This window comes from Dermochelys coriacea, chromosome 8 (genome assembly GCF_009764565.3).
Source record: "Dermochelys coriacea isolate rDerCor1 chromosome 8, rDerCor1.pri.v4, whole genome shotgun sequence".
NCBI classification, from domain to species: Eukaryota; Metazoa; Chordata; order Testudines; family Dermochelyidae; genus Dermochelys; species Dermochelys coriacea.
Genome location: NC_050075.1, coordinates 46,318,341 through 46,333,389, shown reverse-complemented (window position 1 = coordinate 46,333,389; position 15,049 = coordinate 46,318,341). Strand labels below are relative to the sequence as shown.

Below are 15,049 nucleotides of genomic sequence, written 5' to 3'. Positions count from 1 at the left end.
TCAGTGAAGGCTGTTGCACTGTCAAAAAATCAACTTTCAAACTTCATCTGTTTTAGCTTGGCTGCTCAAAATGTTACAGAAAAAAATTGTAATGGAGGGACGTGGTTTTTGGTCTCACAAAAACTAAAAAATGCATCCCACACCTGGAGAACTTCAGCCTGAAAACAAAAGTTTCAGAAATCTATGGGGGGGGGGTCAGAATGGAAACAATTAAGGAGCATCAACTGTCCTGCATGTGTGCTTGGTGCATGTCACAGGTCCTGGTGCTGAAAAGCTTAGGATCTGAATCAGACAATACAAAGGGGAGTGGAATGGGCAAAAAAAAAAAAGGGGGGGGGGAGGGGAAGGGGAAGGGGCCTGGCCCCACACAGCAAACAAGGGGGCCTAGCCATACGGTCTTGCTTACTGAGTCTGATATTGTTTATGTTGAGGGCACCAGGTAAAGTCTGTGACCAAAACACTTACTTTCCTTCTGTGTTCTGTTACTCATTTTGTTCAGTAATTCTGACTCTCAACTGTTTCCCCTTGGGGTTGCCATGTTAACTTGCTACCGTTCTAGCTTCATTTCCCTTGAGGATCCTAATGGTAGTTGCTAGGGAATATCTGATGCTAGTTTTCCTTTGAGCTCAGATTTCAGCTAGGAAGTGCTAATTACAAAAGCATCCTTGTGGTGATAGCAATGTCTTGATTCTAATTGGTGTTGGTTTCTTTTCAAGGGCCGCTTCTGCAAGTCCTAACAACCAGTCCAATAAAATGAACAGCATTGTCTACCAGAAGCAGTTTCAGTCAGCAGCTGCTGCTGTGAGAATGACACAGCCATTTCCTGCACAATTCGCACCCCAGGTGGGAAACTGATGGCTTCCTGAAAGCAAACTTGCTTTTCTATACCTCAGTTAATCCTGTGATTTTATAACTCTACTCACCTGTGGGCACTGTTTTTATTTTGGTGGGTTAAAAGTATAAGCCCTAAATTTAATAAAGAATGTTGTTTATCAAGCAACTGAATTCAAGTTAAAGCAGATTTGTCTTCAACCTTGCAAGTTAATGCAGGTTTTCTGGTGTTTCATGCATTTTAATTTTCAGGGACATCTGCGCATCTGAAAGTGAGGCACTTAATAGCACTAGGTTGAGTAGTTCTGGTACAGGTAGGTGCCTTGCAGGCTTCCCCACACAGCTCCAGATAACTTCATTTCTATACACACTACTATAGGGGAGTTAGGGGACTCCGTATCTCCAAAGGGTCCCAGTGCATATTTAATATTCTAAAAACTTCTGCAGATTCGTAGTCGTTTGTCTGAGATGCAGTTCTGAAGTGATCCAAAGTATGATTTTTTTTTCCCAAAAATTCCAGTGAACACCTTAAAAAGGTAACTGTTCCAGATTATAACTGGATGTCGTTGAGCCACTAGAGAGAAAGAGGTATATGCTGTGGATAAGGACTCTTTAGGATTTGTCTGTTTGGTTTCAGAGTGTTTGACTTAAGGCTCTGCGTGCCTGGGTTTTTTTGATTGAAGGGTTCACTAAATGCTACCAGGTGCAGGGAGAACTCTTTCTCACTAGTGATGCCCTTAGGTGCTGCCTTCTTAGGGTTTGTAACATGCCTTAATTTGGGGGGGTATTTTCCCCTTTTTTTTTTTTCCATAGAATTTTGAGTTTTAGGGCAACTTTAAGCACAACAGCATCATATTGAGGGTTCTGTTTTTCCTGGAGTCCAAGCATGGCCTGTTTTAACAGAGGAAAAAAAAAAAAAACCCTATTTTCTTGGCATTAGTTTAATGGCAAAGCAGGCATGTTTTTCCCCCTCTAAGGAAAAGCCAACATACGATCTGGTTGGCAGTTTTCTAATGGCTAAATGTTTTTTGTTGTTGTTGTTGTTTTTCCCCCACTTAGATCCTCTCTCAGCCTAACCTGATCCCTCCATTGGTAAGAGCCCCACATACTAACACCTTCCCAGCGCCTGTTCAGAGGCCGCCAATGGCACTGGCTAGTCAGATGCCACCTCAGCTGACCACAGGCCTTATGAGCCACCCTCGTTTACAGCATGTGGCCAGAGGTCCTTGTGTATCACTATCTGGAGTCAGAGGCAATCAGGCCCAGGCTACGATGAAGGCTGAACAAGACATAAAGGTTAGTATTTTGAACAGCGGTGCTGTTAACACCAGTTCAGTCTTGACAGCTCATAGGGCAATAATGTGTCTATGAACCATGTCTTACGAAGCCTCTGGACTCTTAACTGCTTTATCCAGGCCTTTTAATGTCTTAGTACAGACTAAAAACTAAAACTAGCCCCCCTCACCACCACCCCCCCCTTTTTTTTTTTTTTTTTTTTTTTTTTAATTTAAAGAATTGCAACTATAGTGATTGGCAGCAGGCTTCCATTCTCAGGTGGTTTTGTGACCAATGGCTCCATGAAACAGTTATCATTCTGGAGGGAAATCTGAGGTTTAGGTGTCAGGAGACTGCATCTTTTGAATGAGATGTAAAACCCAAGGTCTCTTGCAACTTTTTTTGGGGGGGAAGGGGGGGTTGTAGCCAGATGAGCCCCAAGTGTACTGGCGAACTTCCAGTTTTGGTGATGTGGCCAAATTATATTTTCCCTGTAGTTTTAACTGGATATACTATTTCTCAGTTCCTGTTATAAACTGTTTAAACAGCTGGCATATTCCACCCAAGAGGTGGCTGCATTTCAGTAGTAGATTATGTGAATCATACATACATTTTGTGTGTATGTGTATGTGTATGTATATGTGTGTGTGTGTGTGTGTGTGTGTGTGTATATATATATATATATATATATATATATATATATATATATATATATATATAAATAAAAATAAAAATTAAAAATAAATAATATAAAAACTTGTATAGCACTTTGGGACCCTTCATGATGAGGCAAGATATTATTTCCTGAAGCAGATGCAATGGCACAGGGAGTCTGTGTGGGGACACCGTAAGATTATAATACACTTTACACATCTGCCTGTATTCTGCAGAATCAGTTACCAACGTGGATAGCGCTTCGTCGAAAGGAACTCTTCTTCAGTTCTGTTGCCACTTCCAGTGTCTGGGTGTAGAAGTAACGTAACAAGGTTTTTAAAAAAAAATTAGGCATTTGGGGAGATGTTACTTTCACTGTCCTTCACTTAAATTGTAGATATTTTTAATTTGTAAGTAATTACTTATTAGGGCTACAGCTAGTCCAGACTTCTAACAAATTAGACCTAATGTTATCCGTAATTGATTAGTTCTTAATCAGTCTATAAAATTTGATCCTTAATTAGGCCAGTCACATCTGAGTTTGCCCTCAAAAGACAGCAAAGATAAATCTTACATAGTCTTGTTTTCTGTACCTCCCCATATACATTCTTTAAATTATTTCACATTCATTCCTTGTCACTTGTGATTAAAGCATTCAGACATCCTGATTTAGCTAACAGACAAATCTGCACAGAGGAGTTTTTAAGTCCGCATGCTGCTTCATTTAAAATGCAATTATTTCCACAGTCTCTTGGTCCATCACTAATAAATATTAATGTTGGTTGCATTAATTGCATGAAAAGTTGGTTAGTCATTACAGTAGAGTAGACTGGGGGCTAGGATTTTTGCATTGTTTTGCCATTCTTATACCGAGGGAAGGCAATCTCTCTCTGACCCATCTGTAAAATCGAAAGAATACCTATCCACCAGAGTATTGAGGCTTAATTCATGTTCAGAGTGCTTTGGTGTCCCGCTTATAAATGCATAGTATTCTTATAGCATATTACTTTTCTGTTGTACAGTGGACTTGCTTGCAGAGGGCCTGAGGAGTGCAACTCCTACTGGAGTTGAGTAGCACTTACATGAGCAGTCCCTTGACTTTAGTGGGCTTTTGTATGAGTGCTGCTCAGTGTGACTAAGGGTTATATAATCATGCCATTAGTCGGCGTAGTGCTATTCCTTACAGAGAAAGGAGCAAGGGTAAAGTTGCAGTTTGCACCATGTAACCAAGTGGCTTAAATTACATACCTTGCAAGCCTGGGAAAATGGCAGTAACTGAGGCTATCGCTGTAGCGCTGCTAGTGCAGACTCTCTAAGCCAACGGCAGATAACTCACATCGACTTAATTGCTCCAGCCCATGCAAGCAGCGGTAGCTGTGTCAGTTGGAAGAAGCTCTCCTGCTGTCCTCAGTAAGCTGGTGTAAATTAATGTCGCTCAGGATGGTGGCTTATTCATACCCCAGAGCGACATAGCTTATACTGACTTAAGTTGTAGTGTGTATATAGCCTGAGAGAAACAGTCATTAACTCAACCTAGGCAACAGCTTCTGTGTATTGTGAGGGGTGTGGTGGGAGGTCTTCAGGTGTGGGGAGAATTTGAATCAGGACATTATGGCTATATTGGCACTGTAGACTTCCTGAAATTCTCCCGCTGTTGCTCTAGTGACAGTGGGATGGTTGATGTAGGCCAGTTGCCAATGTTTTTGCCCCTATCACATAACTGTGCTCAGAACAAGTCTAGAAGATGGCAAAAAACTGGCAGCTGGTCTGCGCTTGTACAACCCTTGTCAGTACTGACAGTCACAACAGTGCTAGAGCAACTAGGTGACAATGTCAAAGTCCCCAGTGTCAAACAAAGCTGGAAGGGTAGGGGGTGTACTAGGAGCACTTACATTAAGGGCTTACATGTTGTTATGATGTCTAACACTTATTTATAATTGAAGATTTTTTGCAGTTTTCACAGTTTCTAAACATTTCCTAAAAATAGATCTTGGACTTAGAGTTAGTGGGATCTAGGTCAGCAAAATGTTTCCAAGTGTACCCAGATGGGAAAGGTGTTTAGAAATAGCTGCAGGAAGGGCAAGGAAAGATTGGGCATAACACTACACTTATTTTTATATTGAGAAGCATTTTCAAGTCCAGGGATGCAAAAGCAGCAAGATGTTGCCCTTTGGGGAGATCATGATCGATCTGATTGGTTATGAAATTTTTTAAAATGTAACCCCTACAAGAAATACCTTTAGCTTAACATTCTATCAGTAAATGTGTGTTTTTTCCCTTTTTTTTAAGGCAAAGCAGAGAGCAGAGGTTCTTCAGTCCACACACAGGTTTTTTTCTGAGCAGCAACAACCGAGCAAACCAATAGGAGGCAAAGCTCAAAAAGTGGATGAAAGTGGAAGCAAACCCGCTGAGGCAATGACAGACTCATCAGGGGTCTGCCAGGAGAAAGTGGAGGAAAAGCCTGCCCCTGCGCCTGCTGCCACCACAAAACCTGTTAGAACTGGACCAATCAAACCTCAGGCAATCAAGACAGAAGAAACAAAATCTTAAAGGCTGTGTTTCTATGAAGCTGGGGGGAGGGGGGTGATATGACAGCAGCGTGAACCTGTAGCCCAAAGGGCAAAACAGTAGTCTTTTATCCCTTCATGGCTCCAAACAGTATAAAGGGAGATAGACGCTACTGGCATTGACAAACATAAACAGCTGCAGGTCCAATAAAACTCTTTGGGCTTGCAGCTTCTCTAATATAGCATGAGGTCTGCTTTTGGTGGAGTGTATGTGCGTATATTGACATACACATTTATATGCCATCCAGATACATAATGGGAAATAGCACAACAGGGGAGAAGGTGGCTGAAGAACTGGAAGGGTGAATACTCTTTTATTCATGCTCTGCTGTTGTTTGGCTGCTATTTCATCTTTTATAAGCTGTCTCTCTCCACTCGTGCAGTCTGAAGACAGTGCTGGACAAAGTAAGGTGTGTTTATTTTTACTTTTTTTAGTGACTTGAAAGCTGCTGTTTCGCAATAAAGAAATGAGAATTAATATAATTGGCAAGTCACATAGAGTAGTTTATCCTTCACCACATGGCATCTAAAGTAATGGAACACAATTAGTGACATCAGCATTGTGTCAAATTTCCCTAAAAAGGCAGTGTTTGACTGCTGTTGCTTTTGTTTGATATGATGATGTACTTAGATCATGACAGTAAAGTGTCACTTGGCACACGTTACTCTCTATACCCACGCCTCCTCAGACGTTCACCCCTTAGATTTCAAAGCCTAATTGCATTAATAGTCAAATGAGTTCTGTTCACCTCTGTTTGGCTATCCTTGTATGAAACCAGTAGTCTTTAACCAGTTTCCAGCTTTTGTCTGTATAGAGCAATGAGCACTTAGAACTGTGCTGCTAGATTAAAGAGAAACTTTATCAGAGTAAAGAGAACCTTATCTTAAAAAGGTGCATTCTTACGTCAGAGCTGCATCGCACCTCCTTCTTGCCCACTGTGTGCTGGAAAGTAGAATCAAGTCAAATAATGCCTTTTTAATTGTATCCTCTATTATAGCTGTAGGACAGTACTGTATGATACTTCTGTGAATGTAAGATATCCTGTACCTGCTTATGATATGTAGTAGTGACTGTGCTATACCAGAGCTGTTTTTAATAATGTTTTTTTCCAGACAATGATTGAGAAGCTAATAAAAGGCACCAGGTACCACATCAATAACAGAATTTGCTGTTTTTTTCTGGGATTTTTTGTTTTTTTACTTTTTGGAAGGAAGTATGCTGAAAGTCTAATGTGTATAATTTTGTTCAGATGACTGCAGAAGCTGGAAGGCTGTTGCTGCTATTGATGCCTAGTGAATCGCTATTGGTTATCTTTTTATATAAATATATATATAATTTGAATTTTTGGAAACTTTAGCTGTGATGTCAACTTTGGAAAAAAGTATCCCACTTGTACTGTGAGTTGGCATTGTACAGAAATTAACAGCCATATTGGTCTAGAAATGTTCAACTTAATTTTTTTTCCATTTGTACAGGGGTAATACTGTATTAAATATGTAAGGTCTTATTTACATGGGTTTGATTACAGAAACTAATAAAATATTCTCTAAAGAAAGTATCCTGGTAATTTTATAAGCCATTAGTCTACATGCTTACAGGCAAAAAAGAATGTGTGAAGTATCACTCTTGCTGTATGAATGGCATACATTATGCTTTAGGAAGAAAACTTACAGCAGTTGAATTTCTAAAACAACTTATATATGGTCAACAAGGCTTGCCTCCCTCACAGTACATTTCTCTCCTATTAATCCTACAGTGAAGAGCTAATGGGACATAGTTTAGCCATACTGGATCAGACTTAGTTTATCATTTCATATATCTTGCCTCCAGCACTGGCTAATATCTGATGCTTAAGAGCATGAAGTAAACCTCCCATAATGCTTCTGGGCAATTGTGCACTTCATGGAGTAAAATAGGAGGGGAGAATTCCTTTGACTGCCATAGAGATCAGGTCATCACATGTTTATAATGACAATTGTGGTCATCCAGATACTGCAGTCATATTCATAGTGACAGACTATTAAACACAAGATCATGATTTGCCAGGTGAAGCAGGAGAGGGGTCATGATATAAACACATGTTCAAGACTAGTAAAAAAAAAAAAAAAAAAGTGCAAAAATTCCAACTACATTACTTACTTCATTTCCCCAAGCTGCTGTAATATGAAGGTTTTCTACATTCTGGCAGCCAGTTCACCACTACACAATCTACCTTAAATGTATGAAAATGTGCCATTAGATGACACCTTTGGAAGCCCTTGCTAGGACTATAAAGTAAATATTCACTTTAAACCCAGAAGCTTTGATCATTCTTAGTGTTTCTAATGTAGTCTTCAGCATGGTGTCTGACTGCCAAGATGTTCAACCCCTTACACCCTGCAAGTTGCAACATCCTTCCCTCCATTGCAGACAGCCAGATGGAACTGGTATCTGAAACACAAGGTAATTAAGTGAAATGGTTGGGAATGCATCCCTAAAATGATAGTAAATTAGTTAAACATATGTGTATGTTCTTTAATTGGCCACTAGAGTGTGCCCTTGCTTCATACCAATTACCTGAAAATGTATCTATTTAGCTTACTGCCCATTTTGCCTCCGAAGAATGCGACCAAACTGCAAAATTAAGAAATAGGCCAATAGCAAGATCTCAGCAGCTGCTTTTGCAAAAGCTGATGGCCTGTTCTGTTACGCCATGCTAAGGTACCGGGGGAAAGTGTATGGAAGGATTGGTCTCCCAAAAGGAACCAGACTGAAGGCAATGACTTGGAAAGTAGAAGCCCGAAGTTTAGCATATGCAGAGCACTTAAAGAGGGGTATGTAACTGACAAGAAGAGCCAGCACTTCAATAGGCCTACAGCAATAGGGGCTAAAGATGCAATAACCAGCAGACAAAAAGAGGAGTGGTGTACTACAACTCTTCCTCCTGCTACTTACATCTTTGAAACATATGTAAGTGGGTATGTCCTGTTCAGCCATGGGGATTGCAAGCAACCATGGTCAAAAATGATCAGATTAAAAATACTGTCATTGCAGATTCTTAGGAAACCAAAGACCTTGTCTCCATACAAAAGGGTTTGCCCAATGCAGTTATACCCGCAAACCCTCCTTGTGGAGATGTAGCTTATACGGGCAAAGAAAGTATTTTTGCAAGTGAAGTTCCCACCAAAAAAAAAAAAGCTATGCTGGCAAAAGGACTTTTTTGTCAATATAACTGAGTCTACACTAAGCATTTGCTGGCATAGCTTTAACAGGTAGGAGTGTGACTGGTTTAACAGTGGTGTGATTTTAACAGGGAGGAGTGTGAATTTCTCCCTGCTTCTGATTTCAGTTACAGCAGCTACGTCTACATGAGGAGCACTTTATTATACCAGGGTTTTAAACTGACAAAGTACGGCTAATGTGGATGCAGCCATACCAGCAAAGCTGTGTTTTGTACCTGAATAGTAAAACCACCCCCCCAGGAGTGAAACAAGCTATCCCAGTAAAAGCTATGCGGATATAACTGGGCCTATGCTAGCAGCTTCTGCTGGCACAATGATGTTGGCCAGGGATCACACCTGCTCGTGCCCCGGACTCACATAGATGTGCTGACAGAAGTCTATCATATAGCCTCTGCCTCCAAACTCACTTAGGTGCTTCTGAAAATTTCACCCACCGCCCTGCCACTGTCTGTGTCACAGGTGGTTGGCTTTTAAAAGGGGTCACGGGGCTGAGCAGACCCATAACCAAATGTTCTGACCTTTGAACGCAGCTCCACTCTTCGCTAAAGCTGCCCCTCAGCAGCAGCAGCCAGGCCAGCCTGAAGAATTGCCTCTGCTAGAAGGGGTGGCCTTACCCACTGATTACAGCAATAGCAACCCATTTGCACAGCACCCAGGAGTCACAAACAGATGGCCAACTGGTGAGACACTGAGGGGTAGTAAATAGGAGTGCGAAGTCACTCTGCATAGTGATCCCAGGAAGTGGAGACCTCTTGACATTGCAAATCTCTACCCTTGCAGGTTTGCCTGTTTGCTGTACATTTACTCTGCTGGTTGCTGTTGCGTAGGGACCCTTGCTGAACAAAGCAGTTATTGCTCCTGCACAGTGATAGACCTTGAGATGCGTTCACGTTGCAGGAGCTGGGGTTTGTCAGGCTAAAGATTCAGAAACCAGAACTAAGGAAGAGACCCCCAAGTATGGCAGCAAATCTAATTGTGTGGGCTTAGCAACAGTAACTGAGTGGCTCCTTGCGACAGACTGCGGCCTTTGAACCTGAGCAGCACTGATGTATGGTGAGTTCAAGTCTTCCAGAGTGAGGAAGGATCACATTCTAGTTAGGGAGACAAAGGCTCAATTCTTGTCTTGGCAACAGGCTTTCTGTGGGTTGCAGCACCAGCAGTAGGCCACGCTGTCTCTTGCTGGGTGGTAAGTCACTAAGGCCCAGGCCCTGAGGTAGGTAGGTAGGTACCTAACCCTCCTGTTGAGCATTAGGTACCGAAATACCTTTGAGGATCCAGGCCTTGGGGTCTCTGTGCCTTGGTCCCTGGCTTTCAAAAGGGGATAACAGCCCTGTTTCTACCTCACAGGGACGATGTGAGAGGAAATACGTTAAAGATAGACGCTCAGATACTGTGGGTTGTGGGGGCCCTGGAAGTACCTTAGCAGGTAGCAAAGTCATCTGTTCTGCTTGCACCCATCAATACAGTCTCCAGGTGCAAGCAATCGGCTGTGAGCAGCCAGCTAACTGGCACCAGAAGATGCTGAGCCAAGCTGGGGGCCAGCCTGGAAATCTTTGGGACCTGAGAATTCCCGTTGCCAAAAGAAACAAAGGGCTGCTTTAGGCACAGAGGGTATGTCTGCACTGCACGTCAAGTGTGGGCTCTGACTCAGGTTTGAGCGCAAGTCTGATCTCCGTCCACACGCAAATCAGCCTGACTGGGCTCCTGCTGGTGAGGTGGAGTGTCAGAGACTGAGTTGTGCCGAGATTCAGGTCCAAGCCCTGTCATTTTGCAGTGGAGACACAGCTCAAACCACAGACCCAAGTCAGAAAGGCTGCACAGTGCAGTGTGGATGCATTAGCATAGCGGTGAGACGCAGGTCCAGCAATTGTCCAGACCCGGGTTTACAATGCAGTGGAGACAGAGCCAGTGTTTGTACTGATTGACCTACAACAGCTTGGAAACCTTCCTGGAGACACAGCAACACTGCTTTACAGGTGCTAGTGTCGCGATTGCTTGTTCCCATCAGTTACCTGGCCGTACCAGTATAACTGCATCCAAAAACCAGTGCAAAACCTGTCTCTGAATCAGCCCTAAGCTGTGCAGAGGTTCCAAAAAGTCACCCAAACATTTGTGATGTCGCACGCAGCTTCAGCACTCGAGCCATTTGGGGGGCAAAGGTTTGTCTTGGTTATTGCAGTGGATCTGTTGCTAGCAAGTAATTGCAGAGGTCACTGTGACTGCTTGAGACTTCACAGCCACTGTTAGGCCTCAGGCCTATTTGCTCTACAATCATGCTCCTGTCCCCACCACCTCCGCTCAAGGAAGAATCTCCATTTGTTCATGTCTAGCAGTACAGGGTCTATGATATTCTGTTTCAATTCAGTAGAGGGCAATGGTTCACCTAGAAACTCACCAAATCACGGTTATTTTAGCCCAACCAGTGGCCCTAGTTCTCTTCTCCCTTGAGGCCTCTGTTCTTACACTCCTCCCTTCTCTATTTTCCCCTCCTGCCACAACTTTACCGTGGGGCACTCTGCCAGTGGGAAGAGACCCCCTTACATGGCTTCCTGGGCTACTGTAACACCTCTGAAAAGGGAGCCGATTGAGGTGTACAGGACTGGCAAAGCATTCTGGACGGATATTACGCCAGGTGTGCTGAAGGGTTAGAACCCAGCCCTCTGTTAATGGTGAGACTCCCAGGGCCTTGCTAGCTTAGGGAGCCATTCCTCCTTAAGCCATTGTTCAAAATCCAGCCCCAGGCAGTCAAGCCCCCCATCACCCCCAGCTGCTCTGCGTTCGGGGCCCTGGGTGAAACGCGGTGATGGCTCCGAGTCCTATTTATCTCTGAGGGCCAGGCGGTCACATCACTAACCCCACAGCACACCTGGTGCTTCCCAGCTGAGATGCCTAAGGACTGACCAGGACCTGCCGACAGCATGACCTTCTTGTGGCCCTGCTAGGTCGGGATGAGGCCATTAGAAGGACGGTGAGGGGGAGGAAGACATGGGTTGTTTGCCCTGTTCTGTGGATCACTAGCAGCTTAGGATCCTGTGGGAGACCGAGAACACCCAAGAGGCAGTGGAGCCCACTGGCAAGCTGCTCTTGCTTTATTCTGAGATGCTGAAGTTGAAGCAGGAGAGTTGCACCAGGAGGCGAGGAAAGTCCCTCTGGGAGGGGAACTGCAGGCTGTGCACAGTGCCACAAGGCCAGGGGAGGCCTGGGCCAGGTCAGAACAGAAGGGTAGGAAGGAAGCCTGCTGAGTCAGAGGAATGGGAACTGATGAGGAGTCAGGTGCTGCTCCAGCGATTAGCCGGCACGGCCCCCCGGGGCTAAGTGCTTGGCGCAAGCCATCCGGGCAAAGGATCGAGTGGAGTGTCCCGAGAGTAGACAGCACAGCTGGCTGGGACCGGGGAAGTGCAGCTGCGGTCAATCTGCGAGAGCAGTTCCAGGTGAGGGGGACAGCACCTCTGGCCCGCAGAGTACACCGCCAGCAGAAGCGGTGGGAATAGAGAGGAGTCGGGAGAAGGCTGTGCTAGTGGGGCTGGGCTGGGCGACGGGCTGTCCATGGAATAAACAGCACAGCTGACTGGAACAGAAGAGGATCCCAGCCCCGGCTGCACTGAGGAGTCCAGGTGAGAAAACAAGGTCCGCTCAAGAGAGTAAACAGCATAAGTCCTGGGAAGAGGCAGAGCAGGGCTCTGGCCAGCTGGAGCCCCCGGGGCCAGGTAAGGCACTGAGCTCCTGTCCATGGAGTACACCGCGTAGCATCTGGGCACAGGCAGCGCGGGGCTCTGCTTAGCTCTCTCTATGGGCTCCCAGGGAGGGGACAAGCTCTGATCCCTGGAGTAGAAGGCCCAGCTGGTGGAGAGAGGAGGCGTACAGCTCTGATCCACCTGGGACAATGTGGGCGCAGGCCTGGCTGTGGAGTAGACAAAGCGACTTCCTACGGCGGGAGGCATGGGCCTCGTCATGACTTGAGTCCATGGCCCCACCAGAGGGGGTGTATTCAGGGGCCGGTTGTAGAGAGCGCAGCTCGCAGGGACAGGGGAAGTGGGACTCCGGTCAACCTGAGCCAGCAGCTCCCGGTGAGGGCATGTCCTGCAGCCCAGCGGGTGAAGCGTGAATCTGCTGGGCAATGGAGGCTGTTCCCCCAGGGCTCGCAGGGAGGAACCTGGGTCCCGGGAGGAGGCAGCGTGGCTGGCAGGACCCAGACAAGGGGGAACCATGGCAGGTGTCCCAGTGCATGTCCCTCCGTCCCTCACCGCCGGGATCAGTTCACGTCTGCGTCTCAGCTCCTTGCTCCCTGGCCTGTGAGGGGAAAGAGAAATGAGTCACATGGCGCTTCCGAGGGTCTGTTTCCACCTCGCTGCCCTGAGTGGCCAAGCCCCCAGCATGCAGAGAGAGAGAGAATATGGCCTGCAGGAGTTTCACATGCCAGTCGGGGCGTATCCCTATCTCCCTGCACAGAAATGTACATGCTCCACTCCCTACCCAGCACCATGTGTGCACCCCATGCCCAGGCCAGAGCGCAGCTCAGGCCAGTTGTGTTATGGGGCACCAGTCCCCTTCTCATCCCAGCGCAGGTGGGTCTGCAAGGTGAGCCCAGGAGGCATTCTCCACACCACAGCTAAAAGAACTGCATGCTGACCCCATGCACTAGGCAGGCAAGTGGAGAACCAGGCCTGTCTGCCTCCACGCCCTTTCTGGCTTTGCTAAGCAATATTTGCTGGTATTGTAGAATATGTGAGACCTCAGGTAGGGTAACAACTCACCAGTCAGTCTGGGGCTATTCAGACTATCGCATGGATTTCTCTGCTGTCTTCCCAGAGTAGGATCCAGCCATGCCTGCCTCTTCCTTTAAATGGGTGGGATTGAAAACACTCTAATCTCCCAGGAAATACAGTCCCCGCCCCTCTGGTCACACCTTGCTCTAGAACTGCCCCACTTTCCCCAGGAAAGGGTCTCACCACCTCTGCCATTATTCCCCTATGCAGTTCATTGGTGGGATCAAACCCACCTCAACACATAGCACTAGCAGCCTCATAGACCTCGTCAATGCTCCAGCCTCCTTCTGGAGACAGGGACATTCTGCCAGCACAGGTCCCACCCACCTCCATGCAGGGAACACACTGATCTTTCCTTTGGCTCTAAACTGCATTGTTAACCCTTTGTACCCTGTACCTTCCCAGCCTCCTCTAGCTATAGCTTTCTGTAGCGTTTAGCGTGGGTGCAGCTAACTGCTGACCCTTGTGAAGCGCATCCTGGCCCCAAAGAGAAAGATTTCCTGGTGGTGAGTGTGACTTAGTGGGTCTGGGGATTTTTACCCCCTAAGAGCATTGATGCTGCTGGGGCCGCTGTATCACCTCTCGCTCACCACACTAGCCCTAGCTGATTTCTTCCTGGTAACAACAGAACAGAAATGAACTCACCCCATGTGAGGGGCTGCAGAGACCCAAATGCCACACAGCTGCCCTCCCAGACCGAAAGCTGTTCTCTCTACCGCTCGCTCCAGTCCAACCTGTCAGCTCCCTCCACAACACGCGTGGCGAAAGTTCTGAGCCCCTCATCACATTGTAAAGCCATGACATCCCAGCCCCGGCTCTGAGCCACACCTGTGTACATCCAGAGCAGCATCGCTGATGTCTACCATGCTACTCCCCATTTATCCTGCAGCGACTGAGAGCAGGGATTGGCCCCCAGCCCGCATTATGGAGCTTTGCACACTGCTTGCCCAAAACTGCCTTCTGGCTGGGCCTCTGTCACACACCTGTGCCAGCTCCCAACACAGAACAGCTGGGATCACACCAATGAAATCCAACCAACATTCCTTGTGATCATTCTGATAGGTGGGTGGGTGTTAATGACAGAGCTCCAGCTCCCACCTCAGTGGTAATATTCTGGGAACGGTGGGGATCCTCAGGTTCAGATTTTGCCCTGGGCCCCCAAAACCCCTCTGTGCAGCCCTGCCTCCTGCTGGTGATGTCTGTCTACGGCAGCTCTCCAGGGCAGCAATTGTCTCTTACTATGTATTTGTACAGCAACTAGCACGCTGCTGCTGCCTTGATCTTTGGCGGGTGCCTCTGGAATATAACCAGTCCTCCTAACCAAGGCAGAGCTTAACAGACAAAGCAATAGCTGCTCCACTGCCTGACATGCAAGGAGTTTTCCACTAACAGCCCACTGAACGCTGTCCTCTCCCAGCCTCCATACCCTACCCCTGTTAGCCCAAACACACACTGCAGCTATGTCCCAACATTTCACATGCGTGCTTTAAATAATAAAACCCCCTGCAATATTTTTAAAGTATCTCTCAGATGCCCCTCTACTAGCCAGAGCTAGTCACTCTTCCATAACCAAGCACACAATGATGTGAGTTAAGTGACCCCCTTGTCTCTCTAATATCTTGGGACCCTACAATACTGCAAACCATAAAGAGCAATCAGCTGATATGCATCATGTTAAGGGACTTGTCCCACCTGCTTCTGTTATTCTCAGTTGTCTCAGTTTAACTCTGACAT

General features: G+C 46.2%; 1 protein-coding gene and 1 long non-coding RNA gene across 47 annotated transcripts in view; one reads left to right on the top strand and one right to left on the bottom strand.

The window, feature by feature from the left end:
- Positions 1-6,879, top strand: part of PRRC2C (proline rich coiled-coil 2C) — a 123,021-nt gene extending 116,142 nt beyond the window's left edge. For 23 of the 45 annotated variants that reach the window (XM_038412176.2, XM_043491192.1, XM_043491197.1 and 20 more), the window contains 3 exons: positions 717-843; positions 1,891-2,127; positions 5,050-6,879. In XM_038412176.2, the coding sequence (XP_038268104.1) occupies positions 717-843; positions 1,891-2,127; positions 5,050-5,310 (625 nt within the window). In that variant the 3' untranslated portion in view covers positions 5,311-6,879. The remainder of the gene's footprint in view (positions 1-716; positions 844-1,890; positions 2,128-5,049) is intronic. The other 22 variants (XM_038412175.2, XM_043491217.1, XM_043491216.1 and 19 more) reach the window with 3 other exon arrangements.
- Positions 5,103-14,995, bottom strand: LOC119859711. 2 transcript variants are annotated; one of them, XR_005294321.2, is made up of 3 exons: positions 13,961-14,995; positions 13,304-13,386; positions 5,103-12,839 (listed from the first exon to the last, which is right to left on the bottom strand). It is a non-coding gene; the product is annotated as an uncharacterized LOC119859711 (long non-coding RNA). The 2 variants fall into 2 exon arrangements; XR_006273889.1 differs by having other exon boundaries at positions 13,304-14,995.
- Between the last annotated feature and the right edge of the window lie 54 nt (positions 14,996-15,049).